Here is a 12,053-nt window from a genome sequence, read left to right as displayed (position 1 = left end):
AATCTTTAAAATCATTGTTACAAACCTAATGTACATGGAAAATGAGCTTTATTTAGTTTCCTTGATTTTGAAGTATCAAAAGAATCCATATCCTAAATTTTTAGATAGCATTAGGCAGTAATATGTAGGAATGAAAATCAAACATGTGGATGCTAAATGCAAAAAGCAAGCAGGGAACACAGAGCCTGTGTGAAACTAAGTCACACAGGGTTCTCACTCTGGCCTGAGAAAGCATAAGAAAGAATCCAAACAGTCCTTGGTAAAGGACAACAATCTTGGCAGGTGTTGTTTAGGATCCTTGTCCTAAACAGTCAAGGGGTGGTGTTCCAATTGATCAATGATAGTGATGAGTAAGTTTAATGACCAATGAGAGTTTTACCTCTCAGACCTGTCTATAAATTAAGATCAAGGATAATAATAAACTTAGCTCTCTTGTACAACACATGAGAGAGTCTGTGTTGTACTTCTCGCCGTTCCTAACATAGTGTGACAAAAACATACCACAAAAATTACCCCAATAGCATATTTCTAAATATGGAAGGCTATTAAACTGCTCACAGTTATTATCCTTAGGCATCAAAACCTCAGCAAGGCACACTAAAGTGCTCTCCATTTAGATTAAATCTTACAACAGCAAGACAACATATTTTAAAAACTTTTTACATGCAAAGTCTTAATTTGGAATTTCTAAAATTTAATGCTTCAAAACATATGCTTCTTGAAGACTTATTTTTATTATGTGGTTTGTACAGTGCCTTCTGCAATATGGACTTGATGCTGAATAGAGTTGTCACTCACACTTGAATGCAAACACTAAAAACTAGGTCAGACACTTACTTCTTTGCAGAGATTCTTTCTGTTTTTGGAGAAAAATGGGGGACCAATAATTTCCTTCAAAAGCTGTGAAAGGAAAAAGACAACACAATGAAGTTATCCTCTGAGTGAAAGGAAGTTAAATATTTGTATATTTATTAATTTTTAAGCATGCTGCAAGTCAAAACAGGGTCAGCACATACAAACTGTGCTCTGTCACACAAAGCTGAATGGAAATTATCATGGAAAATCACATAATTCCTATTACATAATTAAGCAATAAAAAATTCTTCTATACTGGTTAAATGTTATCAAAATTTGCCATAAATCCTATGCAATATGAGAGCTCTTATACCTCATACTAAAATCCCATGTTTCTGTTAAAAAAAGTGGGATAAATCTTTCCTCATGTTTTTGAGTTGTTGTTTCACCATCTGGGTAGAAGTAGTGGAAGGAATAGCCAAAAGTGTGAAAATATGCAGAAAGTATTGTCCTGTGTGCTCTTCACAAGAACCATGGGATCTGGAGCTGAAGAGCAGGAAATCCCCAGACACAGCTGTTGCTCTTGCTGCTCACGTTAAGGCAGATTGATGCAAACTGTCACCTGTTCCCTTCCACACACCTCTTCAGAAAGCCTGGTGTCCTGGGTTAGGAGAAGCCAAGCAATGTTTAGCAAATGTTGAGTACAGTATGGTTCTTTTTCTGTGTCAAACAAAGACGTGCTGTATGAGCACAACTGCTCCACACTGTCACACATACCCAAAGGCTCTTTCACCCAGCACTTTCCTCCAGCACTGCTGGAGTGAGTTCTCATCAACAGCTGTGTGGTAAAAACCAAAACAAGATGCAGGGATGAAGACCTGAGGTGCTTCAGAAACGTGCTACTCATTTTTAAATTTTCTCATGTCTGCTATTTCTCAGATAGCAGGAGCAAGTATCTTGTAGAATCCATGTAATTCTCTATTACACGTTTAGGATCTTTTGCGACATAGAAAACGTTGTGGCAGAAGGTTTCTTTCATCAAATAAGCCAGGGCAAATCCACATACATATCTATATATACACTACAGCTCTGCAGGGTGCTGCTGCTTCCTTGGATACTGCAGTGAGTGGAAGCCTCCAGGGAGCTCACCAGCTGTAGCAGACTCTCAGCCAATTCCACACTGTGCTGCTGAAGGTAAGGTAATATTTGCCATGTGATACCTCAAAGGCTGCAGGAAAACAGGTGAGGCTCTGCCTTTTATGTAAGGCACAAGAGGGAATTTTGGAACTGAGTGTTTGAACACATCCTTTTGCTTTGGATCTCAGATCCAGACATCTCCAACATTCCCATCAGTCTATACCTCAATTCTTCTATGAAACGATACTTGCTGAGAAAAGAGGTTATCTGGATAAACTAATCTAAGTTTTTAAGAGCTAAAATACTACACTGGTAGAACTCTATACAATGAATATTTAAGCATAAAGGAAATAAATCAAGGATGTAAGTTCAATGACAGAACTGCTCCCATCCTAAATATTCTAATTGCTTAAAATGGCATTTATTTCAGCCACTTCCAAGTTGTCTGACACACTCATCACAAAATCATTATAGATCCTACTCATGCTGCCTTGCTGTCTAGAATTGGTCAGCACTGGCCAATAATTGTTTGAAATTTTGCCAATGTTTTAGAGAACCTCCATCCACAGTTGGCTAGCAACTCAGCAGGCATTTCCAAAATCCAGCATGCTCCTTCCAAGTTCCTAGTGAACCGTGCAACACAGTAAGAACACCACAAAAAGGAACGGTCAGTTTGTGGCTTTCAAGCTAACACTCTTCATGCCTAGAGTTGCTGCTGAATTTTTTGAATGCCTGGATTTTGATACCTGCATTTGTTCAATATATTATTGTTAGTTTCACAGTTTTCCAATCATTACAGCTTAATCCTAAACTTGAAACACTACATGAATGGGATTCAGGAGTGTGTAACAGCTGCCTTCCAAGGATATTAGATTTGCAGGAATTCAATATATGCCTAAAACATTACTTCAAGTCAGATCTATCTAGAGAGCCTGATCTAAAGCAAAATGTCTAATAATGAATGGACAAATATTTTAGATGAGAACAAACAAATCAGTTTACAAAGCTTGTTCATTAGCTTTTCAAACTCAAACATCTAAGCACAGCAAAAAAATTTCAACACATACTTCAGGTTTGGTATTTAGATTAAATTTGAGCATAATAATTATCCTGGATTATATGGAAGTGTACAAGAATTAGATTGAAAATAACTAAGGATATGAAATTCACTTCAACTTTTGCCCAAAGAACAGCTAATAGAACAAATACAGAGTCATTTGTTATCTGCCACTCAGTCTGTATCCCGTCAGATTATACAATTATTCTATTTTATGAATTACAGTACAGTAATTCTCAGCATTTACATTATTTTTCTCACAGTTAGCTCTGCAGAGAATAGTTACATTTTCCTGGCAACATTATCAAGCATTCAAAAGCACACAGAATGGCAGATCGTACAGATGTATCCAGTGCTGTGGACGTGCAGAAGTTGTATTTTGCAATAATTTAAGAATTTTTCATTAAACAGGCTGTCTTAGTGTTAAATTAGATTTCTAAAGTACTGAAATCTTCCTTTCTGACTTTTTACTATAACTGCAAGTATTCTGCTTTTCTTTGAGAAATGACATGAAACACTTATTTTGAATTATCTCAGTAGAGCTTTAGCCAGAGTTTCACTTCTCTTGGATAAAGGAAGATTTAACTTCCAATTCCCACTCTACGCCAGCAGGCCAACTTGAGAATTGAAGTGCAGTTTCTGTGTAATCAGCCTGTCTAGTTCATGGCAGCAATACAAGCCAGTCAGGGAATACAGCTTACTATGAAGAAATAAATAATTTTGTTCCTATACTGTGGTTACTATGAAACATCCCCATGGGAAAATAAAATTTTATGTTGTAATGGCTTCAATCAAAGTATTTCACATCAGATAAACAAATGAAAACAAACCACTGAAATGAAATCTTTGTACTTCCAACTTGCAGAAATAATTTAAAATCTCTGTTTTGTAAAGGGCTCAGTTTTTCTTTTCTAATTTGAGACCAACAGAAATGTTGAAATGTCAGATGTTCTGGAAAGGACAAGAACTTTAAAACAAGTGATAGAAGCCCAAAATTAAATTTAACACTGAGGGTACTGTAGAGCTGTAGCTGTAATATGAGTTATCAGTTGCACATGTTCATGATGATTTCTCTTCAGTATGAAATTATTAACTCCCTTGCCCCTTGCAAACATAGATATGTGAACAGCATAAATCAAGGTGACTTCCTAGTTACATACTTCATTAGAAGAAGCATGACTGTACACAAACCTCTTAAAAGGATCCATGCAGGGTTGACTACTGAAATAGCTAAAGCAGTGAAGCCTCAATTTGATCAATGAAACTTCTTATTAAGTAAACGCTAGAACTAACAGTTTAAATCAGGCTTTAAGCTTCTGCAGATTTTTTTTTACTCAAGCTAATGCATATTTACTGATTTTTCTAAAGTGATCACTTTACATCAGACTTCACATCAAATAAACAAATATATGCCGTTACAATCAATATTTACAATTCCAGCTAGAGACAGACTTAAGGTACAGAATTTTGATGCAAATCCATGAAGAAGAGAATTAAGTCCTGTCTTTGACTCATTCTAAGGAAACAACACTTGGATCTAGAGTTCAAAACAATGAGCACCCTGCATATTGTCCAATTTAAGAACGTAGAGATCAACATCCAAAAAATTGTCTGATTTCAAATCTTTCCTTGACAGAATGAAATCTGTTTTCAGTCTCCAACCATTCCAAGGACCTGAAATATTGACACATCCCAAAGGAGAAAACTGCTCTGTAAGAAATTTCTAGATCCTGCTTCTACAGTCTTTATCTTTACACTCAACTTAGTCCTTTGTAGAAGAGGTTCTGGTTTGTGATTGCCAAGTTTGCACATAAAGCTTGTGGCTGTATGTCTACAGCATTTTTCTATTTGATTGCAAGTATTTATATCAATACATCTATTATGTAAAATAGGAAGTCATGTAGGTTAAGATTTTGCTCTTGCAGGCAGCAAAACTTGGGGTTAGGACTCACATTCAGGTACTTGATATTGGTTACAACAGTGCTAACTCGGTGAATGGAGTTACACCTGATTTATAACAATACAGCTGAGGTTAGAAATTGGCTCTGAGAGTCTACTAAAGGGTTGAGTTGCCTATATATTATTTATTTTCATGCTACAGTTTAAGTCAGTGATTTAAGAGCAAATAAATGTTCCATGCAATTTGAACTATATGGTTCATTAAATGTAGTAAACACAATACAGAAGAAATAAATTTAACTTTGTTTAACCTAAAGCAAAAAACCTGAAGTATGCTTTTTAGCAGCTTGAAGTATTTTCTGGGAATTCCAACTGTAATAACTGGCAATTAAAGAGAAGATACAGAAAAGATTAAAAAAAAACCCAACATCTTAAGCAATGCCAAACCGTGGCAAAAAAGGCTTATTCTCAAAAAAATCCACTGATAACAGCACTGAAGGAAAAATAAGTAAGGCAGCTGAGTAGCTACAGAGCCAGTGAACTTACCTATCAAATATTTTTTTAGAAATTACACATTCATCTGGTATACTGGTGGGCTGGATTGAAAAACTAAGACAGACTTCTCAGAAAGACTGAAGGATTGTACTGAATAATATACGTAGAAATGCATTAAGAGTCATGTAAAATATTTAGACTAGAACCATTTGCCTGTCTTTCTATGACATTGTTTTTCAAAAAAGAAATGCCACCACATAGCTCATAGTTAATGCTTTTTGCAGCTCACATAACAAGAAAAAAAATTTTTGTTTATCACTCTACACAGAAGATATACAATATATATCTGCAATGATATCGCTAGGGCACTGGATCACGAACATCTGAAAGATGAAGGCACTAGGCAACTCGGAAACACAACAAAAGTCCATTACAAATATTCCCTGTACCTAGGGAACGAGTTTTAGGGAAGGATCAAACAAATCATTAACCAACTTTCTGAAATAGTTAAGAATGAATCATTTTATTTCAGTCATAAATTTATTAAACAACCTGATGTGTTTTAAGATGAAGAAAAGAGAATACATGTAAACTGAATTCTTCAGGTTGTGGGAAAGAAGAACAAAACCTGAACCTCATGTGGTGTGGTACAACAACTTTCCTTCAAGCCATGTACCAAGAGGAGCCCAGGCACCTCAGACTTACCGGCAGAGTGCAGGAAACTGCAGAAGATGAGAAGTACCAATGTTGGGAGCATGATGCACGCCCAGCCTGGGCAGTGATCTCAGTGCTCCCCTCCGTTCCAAGCGGGTAGTGCCAATGCTGCCACTTTCTAGGCTGCCCTCTTCAAGCTTGGATGCTTTATATATAGAATTGCAATGCCCTCCCTCATTCCCACAGCTTGCAAAAACTGCAACAGCAGAGTACCCGCCAAACAGGATCTCCTCTTTATCAAGTTCAACACACTTAAAAGCTACTTAGAAAAAGAAGAAAAAAGAAAATACAAACCTCCTCCGATTCATTATCATTCTTACAAGGTTTTTATAATAGCTTCTATTTGTAACAGCTCAAACTGTTTTACCTGCCTTCATAGAACAAATTTTGTATTACACCCAAAAGCAAAAAGACAAATAATACACAAATTATGATCACTAGGTGATAAGGAAAGGAATAATATTGGACCAGCATACAAAGTGGAAGAATGAAGTGCAGGAGTTTTGGAACTGCTGAAAAGACTGTGTGAATAAAAGATGGTAAGACATGAATGAACAGAGATACAGATCTCAGATTTTTGTATTAACTTTTCTTTCATTAACTCCCATTCACTCTCCTGGATGATTGTGTTCATCTCTCCCTTGTGTGATTTTTTAAGCAAACCGATAAACTTTGCCTGGGTAAAGAGGTCTGTCCATGGCACAGCTGATTGCTGGACTATGCAAGGGAGCTAAGTAAGCCTTTGCCCACCACCTTAGCACTGCCAAGGGCAGAGGGCACACTGTTCCAAAATGGTGCAGACTATTGCACTGTGGTACTTTGGAAACTTCCACAAGTTAATCTCCACCTTCCTGCAAACATCACAGAGCAATTCCACTTCTGTTACACTTGAATCTCTCCACATTAGAAGTGAAATGTTGAATGCACTGGATATGTTCAAAGCATCACTGCCACCACTGATTTGACAGTGAAAAAGGAAGTTGCTTGATCCTGTCATTTTTCATTTGCAAAATAATTGCTTGTGGAAAAAATAGTCTCGATATAAGAAACCTTTCCCTATAAAATATGAAATGCGTGGGTCATCTCCGTTGCTGTTGGACACGATGCAGAAGTGTAGGTTCAAGCACACACCAGTTGAGTTGTCAGGAAAAGATGTTTTTATTCTTTGAATTTTTCAGTTTTTATATGGTTTTATGGTACAGGGTTAACATGATTGGGTAAGGGAACATCACCTCTTATCTCATTGGTGGGACAAGAGAAAAACATGCTATCTACAGTTATGTGGAACTGTTTTGAGAAAGCAAGATGATTTACAAATGTTGCCTTTGAGTGCAAGATCTCCCAAGAAACTTTCCCTTGGGAACAGATCAGCCACTGATAGCTTGTAATTCCTTCAGGCTCCGAGAAAATCAGGTCCACATGTCTCTCCATATTTATTTCTTCAGCCTTTCCTGTTTTCACCTATGCAATACTGAGGTGAGCATCTGAAGAAAGTGGGAATAGATGGGGCCTTTTTCTTGGCAATCTGTCTGCACAAGAGGTGCCTCCTCTGCCATCCCCACCAACATCACAACAACCAGATCACAAGCCATGCCCACAGCTGCCAACACTGTGCATGCCCTGGTGCTTCCCTGTGCTTCCAGCATCCAGGAGCAGCGCATTAAGAGTCAGAGAAGGGAAGGTCAGTCCAGGTGAGTGAAACAGAAGGGAAATTCTCAGTTATCTCTTCTGAGTGGTGGTAAGAAACCCAGGAGAGACAATGACTTAACATAATTTTAGCCCTAGCTCAACGTGGTTGTAATCAAAATGAGAACATTAAATTTTAATTGACATGAAGATCTGCCTTTTTGGTTTTTAGCTTTGTTTTTTTTTTTTCCCTTACTACTCCCCATTCCCCTCCTCAGCAACAGAAGGTGGATGAAGTATATGGCTGTTCATAATGGAATTGCAACCCTAAATTTAAAAAATTCTGTTGAAAATTTTCTGCATCTGCCTTATAAAAGCCTTAAAGTAAATTAACAAAATCACATGTCACTTCTGAAAATCATGACCAAAGTGAAAAAATTCTAACAGACTGATACTATGACAAACATAAAATTAAGATTTCACAACTGTACATATCACATTATTTCAGACAAATCAGCTCTAAGTTCTTATTAATGAAATCCAAAACTGAATTTCATTTTTCCACTTCTAAGAAGTATCTTCTTTATGAAGATAAGGGACTACAGTGCTCCCTAGCAACTCAAACATGATTAACTGATAGTGTCAGACAGGAATTTGCCTTTCTCTGACAGAAGAGACAAAAAAATTTCATCGCTGTTGTCAAATAGATTTTTTTTTTGGTAATATATTTTCATAATCTTTCTGTCAGGCAGTAATAAATTAAAACAGCTGACATCAATAAGCATTTCATGACTTCCTCATTTGAAGAGCTGGGCACTTGAGAGTATCACTTTTACTATCAAAGGTGGCAGACTGAGACATGATGGAATTAAGATCACTGGTAGCAGTTAATTTTCCTCTTCCATTACCATGGTTTCAAGATTTTCTCTGTAGCCTTTATGTCTACTGAAACCTTTTATTTCTTTACTATATGAAGCTTACAAAATTCTCAAGGAATGCACATACTGACAAAAGTACTACAAATATTTACCCAAAAATATTGTTGTTTTCACTTCCCTGTATTTGTAGCAACATTCTTAGCTGAATCCATTCTGTCTGAGAAGTCAGGATAAAGATACTACCTTCAGCTTCCCTGGAAGGAATTTCAGTTAATCAGTCTAAATACTTATGGTTCAGCAAGTTATTATTTTATGGAGACATCCAATGATGACACGAACACAGTTAATCAAAAGCATCCATCTCCAACTGCATTTAAGTCATGACTACAGAACAAGAAAAAAGCATTTGCTTGAGGACTGTAAGAAGTGACTGAGTTCACAGTACACAGATAATTATTTTACGTGGAGGAGCTTTTTGAAAAACTGTGTGCCCAGCTGTAGTGAGAGAATGATGCCTCTAATTAATGTGGGGTTTTTTTCCATTTAATAATTATAATTGGTTGAGTAAACAACATCATTTGTCAGCAACTTCTGTTGTACAGGAGAGCAGAGACTGTTGTGGCCATATTTAGTATCCAGTAACAGTTTCTCCGTATTGAAATACAGTTTGGTTTCCAGCACCATGTAGACTTCTGGAAGATTTTTGAAATGTCAAAGGAATTTATGTAAGTCAGATATTGTGCAAATTGAGTAAGTTATAACACTTTAAGTAATAGACTATCTTGTCTATAGTTTAATTACTTTAGGAATTTTTAGGTATATCACTTACAGAATACTTTGATGCTTTTATGCAGATTACTAAGAAAACAGTCCACTTCCTGTAATATACTCATTGCATATTATTTTAGCAGCCTTGCATATTTCTTGGATAAATAGCTACATATCTTTATAAGGAGTCAGACCAAAATATAATATTTGATTATCCCTAGTCCCTGTGGGTGTACAAGTAATTTCCAGCTTTGGAAGCTTGTGCCTGTAAGTTTCTATTGCTCTTCATGGAATGCAAAGATACAGGCTACAGCTTGATAGCAATCTGACACAACAGCTGAGCTGGAGGGTTTTGTCTTTGAGCTCTGAAATTTGATTTCCTGTCTCATTCAAATTTTGAATAATTGAAAAACACTTTTTTTTAATATGACAGTATTAAAATCATCTGTACTTTAACTTCCAAACTATTTTAGATGCCTGGCCTTCAAGTAATTGTTTTAAAATATTAATGAGTGAATCATGTATGTATAATGAACATAACATTTATTGTCTCATAAATGCTGTATCAGAATTACATAAAATAAGGCTCTTGAAATCACTGGGTTATCTTTTATCCTTTATGACTGAGACATTCAGTATGACTGGCAGGGCAGCCCTGGGTCCTATCTACAATCCAATGAGCTGTAAAATTTCAGTAGGAAAGTTTGACAATCCAGAGGTTTTTTTGGTATAGATTGTCTCAAGGTAACACTTTTCTTTTAGTGGTGCTTCACCTTACACAAGGTAATTCCATTACCATTCCACTTTTTAAAAATAAACCAAAAGCACAACGTAACTGGCATTAATGTGCTAAGAGGAAAACAAGCTCCCATTTTTCCTTCCTGTTTCTCATCCTTGTCTTTCAGGTAATGCAGCCAGGGAGCAGAGGTTCACATACAGCTCAGCTTTCCTGGGCTAAGCTTATGGCACCCACCAGGGGCTCCTGTCTAGTTGTGTGAGTAGCTGGCAGGCACCACACGGCCAGCTGGTTGTCCCTGCTGCCAAGATGCTTTCCAAAGAAACTGGCAGTAAAACAGATACATATTCTGAGAATGTTCCAATTGTGGTAAATAAGAAATTTTTGGCTGAGAAGTATTCACAAAAAAGTAATGACCAGCTTATCCCTCATCCTCAGCCATGTCCCAGCTTTAGAACTTCCTGGTATTTAATGCTGTGTGCCCTTTCCAGCTGCCTTTCTTTATGCATTTTGAACACCTAAACTCCTTCCTCAAACAGTACCTAAAAGAAACCCAGACACTAAATAATACCAGACACTAAATAATCCACCTTATGGTTCTAGTAGAAATCCATGCTATCTGCTTTCCCTTTGGTCACCAGAATCATGAAAACTTTTCTTCATACCTTTGAAGTAGATGAGATACCTCACACACAACCAGAAAAAATTGCTACTGAACAGACTCTTAGGGCTGCCATTTAGTTCGAACCATCTCTGCTGTCCTTGGGTAGCTGTCTACAGATATTTAAATGCAAATTAATTTCATTTAACATTGTAAATTCTGTTTGGTTGTAATATGCAGACACATGGTGTCCATAGGTATCAAGGAGTATTTTATTTCTTGTTTTAACAGTGTGTATAGATGAAAGTGAACACAATAACAGGACTCTTTCACTGTTCCAAAAGTAGCACTCTAATACTGTTCCAAAAGTACTTTTGAACTTAAATGGCTGCAGAGTCAAGTTTTTCCCATATACCTGTTAGAAAAAAAAATTAGAAAATAATTTAAAACACATGCCTCTAAAAGTGGTAAAGACTTCATTGATTGGTACTTAACTTTTAATTATAATTTGTTGGGAACAATGGCCTGAGACCTCCTCGTATTGGCTTCATGCCTCTGGCACTCACTATGATGAATATCTCAGATACTGTAGCTGTGGGGACCTGGGTTGGTGCAGTTCACTCTTTATGTCCTGCCAACTCCAGAAGCTGACAAAGCCACCACTCCCACAGTTCCCAGAAATGTATCCACTGCCCAGAGGACAGGGACAAAATATTTGAAGTGCTTCTGGAATAAAACCATTTTGGGGAAAAAAAATAAACCACACAAAACAAAGCAAGGCCTGCTAGTATAATACTGTGCTCCCCTTCCTGCACAGGAACACTGGGAAGATAAATGCTGCTTGCTCACAGCTCCCACACTCTTCTTCTGCTTCTGAATCCTGTGTTGTTGATGCTGGACTCAAACTGGTTTGCATTCTGGAGTGGTCTTGACTCCACACTTTGTTCTATAGGAATCCTAAATTCTGGTCATTTTAGCTACAGTGCTGACAGGAAAGAACAGAGTAACAGGATTGTGGAAAGGAAACACAGAAGGACTGTCACCTCTATTCATGTTTGTCTCCCTTTGACTTTTTAACTAAAATTTCTCTCAAACACTATGATCATGATAAAAATTCTATGCAGATTCTCTTAAGGCCAAACTTACATTCTAGTGATTAAAGAATCTGCAGAGAAAGACTGAATCCCTCATTTTCACTTGCTTCTAGTAGATGGAAAAAAATTCATGATGACCTCATATAAAGTCTAGAGACAGATTAGACTTTATGCTAAACTAAATCCAGACTTGGAGTGCTCCTTTTTTTTCCCAAATACAAAATGTTGAAACCAATTTATTTTACTTTTTAAT

General features: G+C 36.9%; 1 protein-coding gene across 1 annotated transcript in view; it reads right to left on the bottom strand.

The window, feature by feature from the left end:
- Positions 1-12,053, bottom strand: part of MUC6 (mucin 6, oligomeric mucus/gel-forming) — a gene marked incomplete at its 5' end in the record, with an annotated part of 48,273 nt that overhangs the window by 31,179 nt on the left and 5,041 nt on the right. Inside the window, one exon of the mRNA XM_033514973.1 lies at positions 838-900. Within this exon, the coding sequence (XP_033370864.1) occupies positions 838-900 (63 nt within the window). The remainder of the gene's footprint in view (positions 1-837; positions 901-12,053) is intronic.

Source organism: Parus major, chromosome 5, assembly GCF_001522545.3.
Source record: "Parus major isolate Abel chromosome 5, Parus_major1.1, whole genome shotgun sequence".
Lineage (NCBI taxonomy): Eukaryota > Metazoa > Chordata > Aves > Passeriformes > Paridae > Parus > Parus major.
Note: the sequence above shows the minus strand (reverse complement) of the source record. Positions and strands in the feature narration are given on the sequence as shown.